Source organism: Bicyclus anynana, chromosome 8 (assembly GCF_947172395.1).
Source record: "Bicyclus anynana chromosome 8, ilBicAnyn1.1, whole genome shotgun sequence".
NCBI lineage: Eukaryota > Metazoa > Arthropoda > Insecta > Lepidoptera > Nymphalidae > Bicyclus > Bicyclus anynana.
In genome coordinates this window covers 9503716-9519616 of record NC_069090.1, presented here as the reverse complement: position 1 = coordinate 9519616, position 15901 = coordinate 9503716, and the positions used below count along the sequence as shown (strand labels likewise).

The window sequence follows — 15901 nt, the reverse complement described above, 5'->3', positions numbered from 1 at the left end:
TCACGACTCGACAGGGAAACAATTATAAAAGAGAAAAATAAAATAAAAAAGCAAATAATAAAAAAGTAAAGGTTGGTTTTCCTCAACAATCTCGTGACGTCTATCCTAAATGCGGAATCTGGGTTTTTGTGGATATCCCGGGTTATGTAGTTTTATATATACTCCGGAAAAATAACTGTAACCTACTTTATTTACGATGAGACGCGTTTCCCAGCGCTAAAAAAGTTGGGTGTTCCTCGAGTCATTCAACAGGGATATACGGATATAAAGAAGTAGCTGAACTCGCTCGGTCATTTGGCTTTCTTAATTTGAAATGTAAATTGTCAAGCCTTAAGTGGCGAAAATCCCTCAAGGCAAACGATGCGATTATAGCGAGACATTGCAACACCCACATCGGTTAGCGAGGGAAAGAAACGTTTATGCGTATCGGCGCACGTACTCGTTGGAGACAGAGTGCAACACTTTGACCTATCGGTTGGCCAATGTCCGATTATAATAAATCTATTTAGATTTAAGATCAATTTAAAAGTAAAAGTCATCTATGTAATATGAAACTTTTAATTAAAAAACGAAAGCTTCTTTCCATTATATTGCAAGAATAGTGTTGCATGCAATTATTGCAAGATATTTCATAGTTTACGAGTTGCAGGATGCACCTTTCAAAATTGCTAGCTAAATGAAATCATTGTGCTTATGAAAATTTGAAACATCAAAATATATAAAATAAAATTGCACTGTCTGTCTGTGATTACAAGATAACCGTTTTTTTTAAGCGCTTCTAGTTATTTACACGATAATAAAACACAATCAAGCTTTTTATTAAAATTGGCTGCCTCTATGTCCATCTGTCTGTTTTTCCAGACTAATCTCTGTTGAACCTACTTAACGGGTTTTTACTGGTAGTTAGTAGTTAAGGTTAGGGTTTTTACTGGAAGTTACCTTAACTACTTTAAGGTTATTATTGAGCATCATATTTTTATCCCGAAAAAATCCATAGATCCCGTGGGATTCATGAAAAACTGAATTTCACGCAAACGAAATTGCGGGCGTCTGCTAGTATTACATAAAAATGGCACTCGTAGGTATAGTTACGATATAAAGATTTTATTATTTCAAAGGACTGAGCTTTACGATCTTTCTACACTTCTAAAAATTTATCTTCTGTATTTTTCATTTAACACGTCAGTAATTTCAATAAAATAGAAACAAAAATATTAAATAAAAAAATTGGTTTATTTTGGGGAATGTGGTGTTGGTCAAATTTAAGAGGCAAATATTCACATTCCCCTCCAACTAGTCGGAAAAGACTGTATGGGTACGACAATAATCCAGCAGACGTTGATCGAGCTACTACCTCTCGGTGATGGGTCCGGCTCCTTTAGCAAGCAAGCAATTGAACTTAATCTGCCTGTGGAAAACTGACGTCAATGATTTTGGAGATTAGCGTAAACATACAGAAAAATAGACCGGAGATAAGAATTCGGTAGTGAGTAAAGCTGGCAAGAATTTGCAATATATATGTCCATGGAAATACATTTCGCTGTTTTTGCGTTTCACCAGTGTGAATACGTGGATGAAATATAGCCTGTGGGCTATGGCACTTATAAATAATGTGGCTTTCTATTGGTAAAATATTTTTTTTAATATGTACAGTAGATCCGGAGATTATCCCCTAGAACCACACAAACTTTACCTCTTTATAATATTAGCATAGATTACCATACGTTGCTTTTTCTGTTTATTAATTTCATCAAATAAAAAATTTCATAACCCATGTAAAAGACAAAAGAGTCGAAGAGCAAAGATCAAATATTTTCTTTTGTTTTACTCGTTATGTAAGATTGAGAAACCTGACCAAAAGTACTAGAAGCATAATATTGGTCAACGCCACATCCCGTCTCCTTTTGTCGAGCGTGACTAAACTGTTTAAACTACATAATATACACTTAAGAATCGCAGATCGTAAATTTTACCACTGATTAAGATCATTGACGGATCGGAACCTAAAGATTATAAATTATAATATCAAATCAGTTAAAAATAAAATTATAATATACTGATATTAAAGATGTACAGTTTGTGAGGTTGTTTAGGTAATAAACCGAGATAATCTCGCCCACTTTGCCCGATCTCTGGATCAATTGAACCAATTATAAAAATTCTCTAACTGATAGTAAGCCAAGTTATTTTTAAGTGTCATAGGCTAAATTTTATCCCCGTTTACCTACGGAACAGAGATAAAATATAGTCATACGTCAACTCAACTCAAATTAAGATAATGAAAGTTCGTGTCAACCAGGAATTTACTGTAGTATTAACAACAAATAATGTAACGTCAAATAACATTAACAAGAAATTAACATAGAGACAAAAAATGTGCACCCGATTGTTATTTTTCTACCTTTCAAGCCGATTAAAGCAACACCTATGTATTGAAACTTTTGTCTATACTAATACTATAAAGAAGTAAGTTTTGATTGTATGTTTGTTTTTATTTAATAAGCTCAGAAAATACTGTACAGATTTGAAAAATTCTTTCACTGTGGGTAAGCTACACTATCACAGGGTGCTAAGGGCTATTTTATCCCCACGCGGGCGAAATTCTGATTATAACAATTTAATTTCATTTAAATTTCTCGATAAAACACCAAACATACAAAAATCACTGAAGATGAACTGTATTACCACGTGCTGATCTCATAAGCAGACGCAAGTAATGCAATCTCGCATTATGTTAACCCAAAAGGAAGTCTTTCAGAGCGGAACTCATGAGCAACACACAAAGTAAAACAAAATAAGGAATTAAAATATTAAAGATTTACGGGTAAAATAAATAGACATTTCAAAATATAGATAGAAAAAGCGAGCATAGATAACCTGTGCTCGTTTTTTCTATCTAGATTTTTCTAGCTAGATTTGCCAATTCAAAACAAATAAAACCACTGTGATTGTTATTGTACCAAACCAAAATATTACTGAATTGTTTTTCATTTTATTAATCATTTAATAAGCACAAAGTAAACAATATTAAACCATGTAGTTTTTGACACATTATTGTACTATAAAATAAGAATAAATTTTCTTATCTATGTTTATAGAAAATTACAATTGCAAAGACAGAATGCGATAATTCTCTATGGCGACAATTTTAACAATAAAAGAAATTTCTAGGATGCTTTGCCATTTTAAATTGCATTATTTTCTTTCAGACCCAACATCGTGCGAAACAAATTCACCTCATACCGCAGGTGTTGTAACTAGAACCAGACAATGGTACCAAGAAGCCATTACTTAATGGCATCCATCATTTGGAAACATTTCTTTAACATTGACCGTTCACTTGCCATCCAGCCCAACGGGCGCGCAGGCTCCAGTGGCAAGCCAACGCGCGACTTGCGCGCTGTGTTGTATAACATTTTGTGAGTGACGTGATCTGTGCTTTTTCGTAAGCGAATGGAACAGTACTTGCTCTCGTTAAGGTAATACATTTGTTAAGTAGTAATTGTTCAAATACTTGTGTCACATCCTGTTTAATTTTATTTGTTGTTTATTGCCCATTAACATTTTTGGATTGTGTTCAGAGATAAGTTATTTTTGCTCTGGTTGGCTCTGTATTGTGTGTATGTGAAATGGAATAAATTTTTGTCCTTAAAAATAATGTTTTTTTTAGATGAGATCGATATAAGAATAAAAAACTGATACAGTTCCTTTTTTGTTAGTTTGTTTACATTCATATTCATATGAGCTGAAATTCATAATGATCACAATTCAATGTTTCATTTGCAAAACTGTTCACTCTGGGCTTAGCCTAAATCATAATGTGCACAATTTAAAAATATATTATGCAAAACTTTTACCTATGAGCTGAGCCAAACTCACAATGCTCACAAGTCACAATCCGAAAATTCATAATATGCAAAACAATTAACCAAGAAAAGCTAAAAGTTCGTTCAAAGTCTTTCTTAGTATCAGAATATTGTCAAATTAATGTCTTTATAGGCCAAGGCCATGGTACACAGATTATTATAATTCACACCGCAGTTGCAAGATGTAATCACAAGCATGACACGAATTAGGCTTGAGTTTGACCCTTGTTATAATGACTGTAAGTTTGAGGGACACACGAAAAATATACGAGGAAAATGGAAGATACATATTTCCATTCGTTGGGATTATCAAATATTTGTTGCAATTGACCTAAAATTAAAGTTACCTAATTAAAATTTTGGTAGCAATTTCCAGAATTGGAATTCAAATTCAAATTTAATTATCTGAATCCTAATTTGGCATGCGACACATATTTAGGTAAACGATTTACCTAATACGGAAAAAAATCTTTTAAAAACTAACACATACAGTTCAAGTTTATGTTATGAGGATTTTAAAGTTTTTACACTATTTCTCCGGTTTTACTGACCGTAAGAATACACCAAACCAAATCGAATTTTCTATATATAACCTCAAAACTAAATTCCGAAGACTTTTGTTTATAAAATCTGTAGCGTATACGGTTTTTATTTATTAGATAATAATGTATAGTTTATTAAATGGAGCTGTGATAGCCCAGTGGATATGACCTCTGCCTCCGATTCCGGAGGGTGTGGGTTCGAATCCGGTCCGGGGCATGCACCTCCAACTTTTCAGTTGTGTGCATTTTAAGAAATTAAATATCACGTGTCTCAATCGGTGAAGGAAAACATCGTGAGGAAACCTGCATACCAGAGAATTATCTTAACTCTCTGCGTGTGTGAAGTCTGCCAATCCGCATTGGGCCAGCGTGGTGGACTACTGGCCTAACCCCTCTCATTCTGAGAGGAGACTCGAGCTCAGCAGTGAGCCGAATATGGGTTGATGCCGTAATGTATAGTTAAAACGTGCTTTACAATACGCATGCAGACAGCGCTGTTGTAGATTTACAAAAGAAATATAGAAGAAGGCATAGTTCCGCGTAATAAATTTTGTATGGGAAAAATATCACTTATTTAGTACGGCAGACGCCATGCATCATAATAAGCAGTAAAAGATTTCAACGAGCGCGCAGCCACAATCGACAGAGTTAAAAAAAGATGCCCGTAAGTTTGTATAACTTAGGAGCACCTCTCAGTATTAGGAATTGTCTATCAGTATGTCAGAGACGCCTTTTCTCATTAACGATACCTACCTTCGACTTGCAAGTCCTTGGAGCTATAAAAACAGAAACTTTGAAATAGTCAAAAATAGAGTAGTTTTTGGCAATATATAAGTTTGTTTATGAAACAAAACACATCCCCAGGTATTTTCTGCATCTTCGTTGATTATGAAAGACAAACTTGTCAAGGTATTCTGAAAACCATAAAACAGTTACTGTCCATAAAATTTACAATGAACTAATAATTTGCCGTTACTAAATTGGCATTTACACACACTATAAACTTTCGATATTTTTTAACAATTTAATTGAAAATTAAAAAAAAAAATAACTTGTCTTAAATGGTTTTCATATCGCAAGGTAAAAACTATATGAACTGTTCAAGTTCAAATTAAGTTATTTTTACTTTTACCTCAAAAATTACTTCCTGTACAATCGAATCTATACTAATATAATAAAGCTGAAGAGTTTGTTTGTTTGTTTGATTGAACGCGCTAAACTCAGGAACTACTGGTCCGATTTGAAAAATTCTTTCTGTGTTAGATAGCCCATTTATCGAGGAAGGCTATAGGCTATATATTATCCCCATATTCCTACGGAAATGGGAACCACGTGGGTAAAACCGTGCGGCGTCAGCTAGTAATAAGATATCACGGTAAGGTTGGTGTAATTTATCGAATAGTACACGCTAATTTATCATTTATAACAGGATTTTTTTTACACTCAGTTCAAACTTTCAGAGCAGTTACGCAAAATGTGTTTTCGCTATTTTCCTCCGTCCTTGGAACAAGGACAATTTCCAAACATTGCCAGTTGGTTATACCAAAAGAGCATTACATTTAGTCAAGTCACGCTCAACTTAGTTTATAGTTTAATAGGACATCCTTAGGAATTACATACTATTCAAACTGTAATCCTAAGGAGTGTAAAATAATTAATAATAATAGATACTTATTTGATTCAGTTACTATCCGTCATTTTAGTGGTATATGGGTAAAGCATAAACAGTCAACCTAGGCGTTCACTGGTTAAGCAGTGTATGTTGTAATGCAGCCATTGTATCGTCTGATTGACTTGAGAGCAACCTTATTCCCACATAAGATATATGTAAAAATAATGACAGTATGAGCAGACATATAATTATACATATTTCACGAATATATTGTTCATTTGAAATTATAGGAAAGGTCAGTGCATGCCTAACAACTACTGTTAGTAATTTGTCGTTTCTAATTAAAATTCTTATTACCTACCAAAAAATATATATATGCAAGTTAGTTTGTTTGGTTCTCACATATTCATAAAGATGAATTTAGTAGCTGACGCGAGAAACTGTAAAAATACCTATACTAGGAAACTTCACAAACTTCTACGCTAGTCACTACTAATAGCACTAAAACATATTGTACTTTAAAATTTTAGAATCGCCATATACCTGTTTTTATTATAGAACCCAACGCCCTTTAAAAGCAGATTGAAAAAAAAAAATTTTTTGATTTTACTTTTTTATGGATCATTGTTTCTATAAATTATTAACTAATATAACATGCTGCAACCTGAAAGAAATCCAATTCAAAACCATTGGTTTCAAGTAGACATACTTTATATGCATTTTATAAAAGTGAATAAAGACATTAAAATTTCATTTCATCAACTACATTAATACGATGTGTTTCGTTCATAGCTCATTAATTGACGTACACTGTCAATTTAAAAATAACCTTCGTGTTGAAAAGTTCAATTTAATAATAATTGCGAATCAAAATAAACTATGATTCTTCAACATTACGCGGTTTGTGCAACGTTATCTATGAAATATATTCGAGACCCACATACTTTCCATTCATCTTTCATCACTTGCGGTTTAGTAAGATATTGTGGCTTTTGGAGTTACTTATGTTGGTTAAGCATAAATTACAGTGTGTATTATTTCCTTTACAGAAATTAAAATGTAGGAAGTTTTTAGACTAATACTATTACTCTAAAAACCAAATTTTCTTACGTCAGTTATTTTTATAATTTGTTACAGACGTAGCTAACTTAGAGCTGAGACCTCACTTTAAATAAAATGTTAATATACGCGTACAAGAAAATGTATTAAGAGGCTTAACCTTGCTCAACAACCATCTCAAATGAGATGAACCAAAACAACAAAAAAAATATTTTTATTTATTTACCGATTGTAAATTCACAAATCTATACTAATATTTTAAATAGATAAAGTTTGTGATTTTGTGAGGTCGTAGGCGTAATATCAGGATCTACCAAAACTAGTTATGAAAATTACTTAACCAATGGGAAGCCATGTTATTTGTGTGTTTCTGTAGTTATGCTTTATCCCCGTATTCCCCATGGAAACGGGAACTACGCAGGTGAAACTGCGGCGCGTCTGCTAGCGTTAAATATACATTCAAAGCTACTTAGGTTAGAAGTGTTAATTTGTATGTGTGTTTCTGTTATGGGCATATTTTGACTGCGTGTGTGCATTGGCGTATGTGTCTACCTAAGTGTTTATGGCCAAATTAAACTCTAAACTTTCATTTTACATAAAGGACGTTATTTACATTCAGTTATAAATAATAATTTATTAGATATTTGCCAGTTATTGTAAGCATGATTTCCGCAGATTTTTCCATAGCATATTTCTTATTTCAATATTGAAAGTAACTCAAGGTACGGATAAGTTCAATGTGGACACGGTTTAATTACAGCTTCCATCAGTCGCGACGGAACTACTCGAATGTAACTTGTTTTTAAAGTCCAATATTTCGCAGTTTGCACTGGTTTAAACGACTTCTAGCAATAATTATGGCAGTTGCTATCAACTCCCCTTCGCATTCCTTCAAGGTTATATTTACTGTATGAATAATAATTGAATTAAGTACACTATACGTATCATACTTGACTTTGATAGATTTTCATTTTAGAGTTCTTGCGAACATGAGAAAGATTCAGATTAAATCTACCAAATATTATAATAATATACAGGATACGATTTTGGGTTACCTATAATTACAATATACAAACTAATATGAAATTTTGAAATATAATAAATAGTAGATTTTAAATAGAATAGCAACCATTTTCTCGGAATATATGTCCTTTACAGATTTCGTCAAGTATCTTTCCGAAAGACATTTCATATCGCGTAATTAGTAGCGCTACAACATGTCAACCTTTACGCTGACACAATTAAATGTGTACTACTTACAACGAGAAAACAGTACATTCCGGAAATGTTTTTGATACAAGAAAAGTTTCTGTTAATAATTCCCACCTTTTTTATGTTAAAATCAAATAAATAATATTAATCCATCAAGAAAAGAAAGTCAATATGGTGAAATCGATGTAAGAATATAAAAACACACTGATTTGAGGATCTCGTTTATTTTGGCAAATAGCACATACACGTTTGTTTGAATTCTGTTACTATGATAAATAAAATTAAACAGGAACACTAAAGAGCAGTGTGGGTTAAGCAGAAGCTAACGTAGATTTAGACCAAAGTAGAAATTGTAAGCGTAAATTGAACCCATGGCTCATCAGAGAGGCAGTGAAGACACGTCGATTTCTTTCGACTTATCCTTCCTACCTCTCTGTGAAGTTGTTCAAATCCTATTATGAGCGGCTAAAGATTCTGCTTAACGGATATTCAAAGAATATGTGTTCTAAAATTAATATTTTCTGAGTAAACATTATTTATTTTGTAAATAGATCTCAAAATGTGTCCCTTATACGCATTCTTATAATTATGACGTAGCCAAACTTTAAAATACAAGGATTCATAAAGGCGTGTGTTACATGGGGTCGGAATTATTTGAATAAATTTGTATGAAAACATAAAAATAAATATTAGTTATGCAGTTCAGCTCCTATAGTGGACTCGTTGAAGTTATGGGAAATACTCCCCAGTATCCTGTATATACCGATCAATAAATTAAGATTGTTTCTTTGTTTTCAGAGCTGAGATGCGCGGCTGAATCAAAATGGCTATATTAACAACAGTCTCAGCAGCTGCAAAAGCAGCGCTGACTATAGGGGGGATAAGCAAGCTGACATTCATACCGCTCATGTTGGCAGCCATGGCCTACTTCAACTACGACCTACTCGACCCAGAGAATAGGCCCTTCAACCAAAAATACCTCAGGGAGGAGTACGATTTCATCATCGTAGGAGGAGGTTCCGCTGGATCGGTTTTGGCGAATAGACTGTCAGAAATCGAAAGCTGGAACGTGTTATTGCTGGAAGCGGGAGGACATGAAACTGATATTAGCGATGTACCGCTATTATCTTTGTATCTTCACAAAAGCAAACTGGATTGGAAATACAGGTATGGATCATAAATACTTATAATTAACGTTAATCAACCGATTTTAATAATTGGCTTTATTCTATACTAGCAGACAACGTGAGGTTTTACCCCCGTGGTTTCCGTTTCCGTAGGAATACGGAATAAAAATATAGCACTCGGGAAGTGTAGTTTCCCAACAGTGAAAGAATTATTTAAATCAGTTCAGTAGTTTCAGAGCCTATTCAATGCAAAAATTTTTCCTCTTTATATATATACATTTCAAATAGCTTTCGTCTAAATCGGTCGGTCTCTATAGTGTTTCATTTTTTTTTTGTTTCTCCTTTCTTTTATACTGTTACTCGGCAATCTGTCATTCGCCATTGAGCCGTTCGTCTGTTGGTTAGAGGTTATGGGTCATCAGAAGGAGTAAGTCCATTAACAAATCTCCTATTATGCTTTGTGTTTCATAATGAGAATATTTTTAAAATTTCAGCTCAAGCTCAAGCTTAGGCTTAGCCGTGATAGCCCTGTGGATATGACTTCTGCCTTCGATTCCGGAGGCTGAGGGTTCGAAACCAGTCCGGGGCATGCACTTCCAACTTTTCAATTTGTTCATTTTAAGAAATTAAATATCATGTGTCTCGAAGGCCAGAGAGTTTTCTTAATTCTCTGCGTGTATGAAGTCTGCCAATTCGCAATGGGCCAGCGTGGTGGACTATTGACCTAACCCTTCTCATTCTGAGAGGAGATTTAAGCTCAGCAGTGAGGCGAATATGGGTTGATAATAATGATATTTTAAAATAAATAATACGAGTTTTTAAATTTTCATTTCCAGGACTGAATCACAAGACTCCGCTTGTCAAGCCATGATAGATAAACGCTGCAGTTGGACCAAAGGAAAAGTTCTTGGCGGATCATCTGTTCTAAACACCATGCTTTATATACGAGGCAACAAACGAGATTTCGACCATTGGGAATCACTTGGCAATCCTGGTTGGGGATACGAGGATGTCTTGCCGTATTTCAAAAAGTCGGAAGACCAAAGAAATCCCTATTTAGCCAAAGACACGAAATACCACTCAGTCGGTAGGTGTACACGAGTTTTTACATTATCTAATATCTCAATTTTTTTTTTAAATAACATTTGCCATATGTTTTTTAAATATGACCAATATTCCCATTCCACTCCAACTAGTCGGGCAAGACTGTATTAGGAATGGGTACGAAAATATACCATCGGGGCAGGGATCGAACCACCACGCCTCGACGATGAATCTTACCGCCTCTACCGTTGAGCTATTGTTTACAATTACAAAGTAGATACCATAAATACTTTTAATTTATTTTTTTTTTCATTTTAGAAATCATAGTTTTGTGTATTTGAATGATTGTAAGCTAAAATATTATATTAATAAATAAATAAATTATTTATCTGTAACATATACTTCGGCGTTTACGTCTTTAAACGATATCATACTGTGACGATATAAATAGTAAAAGATGGAGTAACTAACAAACTCCAAAATTTCGTTTATTATATTTTGAGCCTATTATAATATCCCATTTATAGTCGTAGCTACATAAATTCATTATATCAACCACGTGTTGACCTACTAAAATAAAATATTATCGTTGGTAGTCTCACAAGGAAAACACATGTTCTTCGTTTGTTCTAAGGCGATATATCAATTAATTATTATTCACAAAATCCAGTTGTGTTGAAGTACTGAATTATGTATGTTAAAATATGTACTATGAAAGCCTAAAACGTAAATATTTTGCTTTAAACATTTCAGGAGGATATTTGACAGTGCAAGATGCTCCTTACAATACGCCAATCGGAGCAGCGTTTTTACAAGCTGGCGAAGAAATCGGCTACGACATAATAGATATAAATGGAGATCAACAAACAGGATACGCTTGGTATCAATTCACCATGCGAAGAGGAACCAGGTGTTCAACAGCAAAGGCTTTCCTTAGGCCTGTTCGATTACGACAAAATCTGCATATTTCTCTGTTCTCTCACGTTACTAAAGTTTTGATAGATCCAGAGAAAAAGCGAGCTTATGGTGTTGAATTTATAAGAGACACTGAAAAACAAGTTATTTATGCAAAACGGGAAGTTATATTAGCAGCCGGCGCAATAGCGTCACCACATTTGCTTATGCTTTCAGGAGTCGGACCAGCGCGTCATTTAGAAGAAGTGGGCATTAATGTTATTCACGATTCTCCTGGTGTAGGGAGAAATTTGCAAGATCACATTGCTGTCGGTGGAATTGTTTTCCAAGTCGATTATCCTATCAGTTTAGTTATGAATAGACTTGTGAATATTAATTCTGCATTACGTTATGCTGTAACGGAAGACGGCCCTTTAACTTCTAGTATCGGTTTAGAGGTTGTAGCATTTATAAACACAAAATATGCAAACGCAACAGAAGACTGGCCTGATATAGAGTTCATGATGACATCAGCTTCGATACCCTCGGACGGTGGCACTCAAGTTAAAAAGGCACACAGTATTACAGATGAATTTTACGAGGAAATGTTTGGTCATCTTACAAACAAAGACGTTTTTGGTATTTTCCCCATGATGCTTCGACCTAAAAGCCGCGGCTTTATCAAGTTGAGGTCAAAAAATCCTTTAGAATATCCTATCATGATTCACAACTACTTAACACATCCAGATGACGTTGGTGTCTTAAGAGAAGGTGTCAAAGCAGCCTTAGCAGTTGGAGAAACAAAAGCTATGAAACGTTTAGGGGCCAAATTCAATAGCAAACCTATTCCGAATTGCAAACATTTGCCTCTTTATACAGATGAGTACTGGGATTGTTACATTAGGCAATATACTATGACAATATACCATTTGTCTTGTACTGCAAAGATGGGACCATCTAGTGATCCTATGGCAGTAGTGGATCCGCAACTGAAAGTTCATGGGATTGAGGGACTACGCGTAATAGACGCAAGTATTATGCCAGCCGTCACAAATGGTAATATTAATGCTCCAGTTATCATGATTGGAGAAAAAGGAAGCGACTTAATAAAAGAAACATGGTTACCAAAAACAAATAAAAGAAAACGAAGATCTTTAAAATGTTTTAAACTGGAGCAGTTTCTTACTAGAACAATTAATACTAAATGTATAGTTGATAGATAATGACAAAGAGGAAAAAAATATTATTTTAAAATGGCCATAGCATATTGATGATTTTGCTCACAAATCATAACATTGATAAATGATACCTGTAATATTTCTAGTCGTTAAATATACATCACAGTAGGTACCTCAAGTCCTATAAAATACACTTATACTAACTTAAGTGATGTGAATGGTAAAAGGCAAGGGATATAAGGAAAAATAGTGTAATTTTGTATATATTCGTATAAGTGTATAAATAAAAATATGTAGTTATCTGCAAGGTGTTCGAAGTGACAAATACTAGTTTAGACTTATTTTTAAAATGTACATATTAGGTTTACGTAAATACAATATAAATACGTAGAGGTAATCTATAAACATTTTATTTAATTGTTAAAATTCATTAAGTTATTAACTTGTTAAATAAATTATTCTTTATTTAACAAGTTAAAGCTGTTCCTGAAACTTTTGTTGATTGATCTTAAAATATATAAGCGAATAATAACTCTGTTTGTCGATGATAGCTTTCTTGCGATTGCTTGTTGGCGTAAGTGCTAAAACGAAGCTTGAAGGGGTCAGCTAGTAATATTTGAATCACCACGTCCCAAGTGTTAAAAGCTCCTCGATTACAGGTTGTATTAACATTCATGTGGTATTTGATGACTTTGTTAAGCAGCGTAGACACTGTCACCCTGCCAGTCGCGTTAGTGATTTTGAGCAATAATGTTTAGTGTTGTAATTATTGATAATCATAAATTGTTTAGTGTGCGCATTGGAGAACATGTCGGGCAGGGAAGGTGAGTGTTAATTTATTCTAAAGATCCCTTAAACCTACTCCCAAGGTCACAAGTCCTGGGACCTGCTCGATGTGTTTCCTCTGCCAGAAAATAATGGCACAATCACTGTCGCTGCTAGCCGTCACGTCACACAAGATCACGTGTCACCCACAACTTTGCTAGTTATTAGCATTAAGCATGGCATGCCAATTACGTGAATTGCAATTAAAATAATTATACTGAGGTAGAGTACCATGACACAGATTTAAGAGTCCAAACTTAAGTGGACAACAAAGTGGACTTTCTTCCGTTAACGCCATCTATTGTGTGATTGTGTATCTCGCTGTACGATTTAAAACATGAGCCAATAAATATATAGATTTTTCGTTTTTGCGATCATCTATCATTATCTTTTTAACAAAATGATATAATTATCCTTATTTATAAATTAGCATTAGTGTAGTGGTAGTAAAAATGAGCAACATTGTAACGAAATAACATTGATGAACAATTTCGTTGAAATAATCATGTCAAAACAAATCACTGTCACTTGGTGTAAATGGTGTTGTCAAAGTTATTTAATTGAAATAACCGTTAGATGATATCACATGATATTAACTCGCCAATTGTATTAAAATATTTTTGTAAAAGCGCCATCTGTGTGTAACATAGTTCAAAGTACGGTACACTACACTATGTGAAGCCGAGTGGATCTACGAGTATGTCCACTTAGAGTATGTAACTTACACAAGATGGCGCTCGTTGTACATAATTTCTAAAAATTTATATTCTATATAAGCAACTTTGATATTGTATAGGATTTTTATTATGCTAAACAACGAAAAGATCTGTTTCAGTGAGAATTAGATCTTGTTCTACACCTACATTTTCACAATTTTTTCACGTTATAGGTATTAACGTTATAGTAATTAACATTTGACAGTTCAAAACGGCTATAGTCAGAATAGGCAGTTCTACTAGATTAAAAAAATATATCAAATTTTTTTTAGACGTGATAACATTAAAATTAATTTTTTGAATATTTTTTGACAATACGAAATGGGCTGTCGGCCATGGTGGTCTATATTTAAACTGTTTATGTTCTTATTTTTCTAAAGAATATTTGCCATATCTTTTTAAATATCATCAATATTCCAATTCCCCTCGAACTAATCGGGAAATACTGTAGTAAGAGTGGGTACGACAACGAGGCGGGGATCGAACCACCACCCCTCGATAATGAGTCCGACCGCACTTACTATTGGGTTAGTGAGGCTATAAGGTCTTCCTTACGATGAGGTCAAAGGCCAACTGCAACTTAACTCTACAATAAGAAGTGTGCAAACGGCGATTAAGGTCAGTTAATACAGTATAGTGTGTCCATTTTATTATAGATACCTCTGTAATAACACGGAACAAAAAATCAATACGTACGTCTAACATTTAAATTTCATGTAATGAAACACTTACAATATAACAATGGAACTTGCAAGTCAGATGGCATGTCTATTCCAAAAACGACATGACACTATGGGTCACTTCCTTCAAAACTGTCTCCATAAGTATGTCAGTGGGGTTCGTATTCACACACTAGTACAAGCACACACTTTGGAAACTTTCGACGACTTTCTTACATCCACAGAGTAAAACGGACGTAAGAATTCTGGATTTCAAGTCAACTGTATTGTATTACCGATGTTTAAAGAACGAGCGCATTTTTTAAAAGCTGAAGGTTTGTCCAACTTAATATAAAAATACGTTTGTATTGGACAATAGAATATCTCAACATTTGAACCCTGCTACCTCAAAAGGTAGCTACATAGGTATTTGCCTATCGTACTTACCAAGGCGCGTTTGGAAACCTCGTAACTACGAGTATAATTAAAGTTTGCGACTTTAATTATTATTAAAATTAAATCGTAATTTGACATATCAAAAGTGCTTGTAAACTAAGCCTAATTGAATTTTAACTTGGACTTTTTAGGGCGCCAGGATATGACGAAGGATCTGACATGATAGACTCTTAGTCCATTATAATTTAAAGCTTTTCTCCACAGATTACTACAAGGTAGGCGCTAACTGTAAAGTACGCGCACAAGTATTTAGAAACAACACACGATATCGAATTTCGTTATAGAAAATTATCAAAACTTGTACTAGTGACGATTGACAATAATAATTGTCAGTAGTCATTTGAATAGCACGGACGTCTGGCTGGTAACAGACATTGCCGTACGAAGCAATGATTTCTAGTCAAAGGTGAACGCCGATATGATCAGTTTTGCTACTAGAATACACTAGACGGAGAGCCAGCGACAGCCAGACCTTGGTCATTTTATAAAAGCTGACAGTTTGTCAGCTCACCGTACTTATGGTAAGAGCATGAGCTGACAAACTGTCAGCTTTTATAAAATGACGAAGGTCTGGGGCTCACGAGCTCCTAGTCTACACGGTATTCATAAAACAAGGAAGCAGTGAACTGTTGCAATATGCAATGAGAACATCGTTGGAGAGTAACAACAGATGACATCGTTAGATAGTAAGGCTAGGTTCAAGTTAGCTAT

The 15901-nt window shown here is 34.2% G+C and overlaps 2 protein-coding genes across 4 annotated transcripts in view; one reads left to right on the top strand and one right to left on the bottom strand.

The window, feature by feature from the left end:
• The window catches only part of LOC112055976 (flotillin-2), a 294787-nt gene that overhangs the window by 100128 nt on the left and 178758 nt on the right, over positions 1 to 15901 (bottom strand). The gene's annotated exons all lie outside the window — the stretch shown is intronic.
• On the top strand, positions 3319 to 12931 carry LOC112051013 (glucose dehydrogenase [FAD, quinone]). Its single transcript, XM_052882894.1, has 4 exons — positions 3319 to 3479; positions 9090 to 9458; positions 10255 to 10505; positions 11216 to 12931. The coding sequence occupies exons 2-4, from the start codon at positions 9115 to 9117 to the stop codon at positions 12577 to 12579; spliced, it is 1959 nt and encodes a 652-aa protein (XP_052738854.1). The 5' UTR covers positions 3319 to 3479; positions 9090 to 9114; the 3' UTR covers positions 12580 to 12931.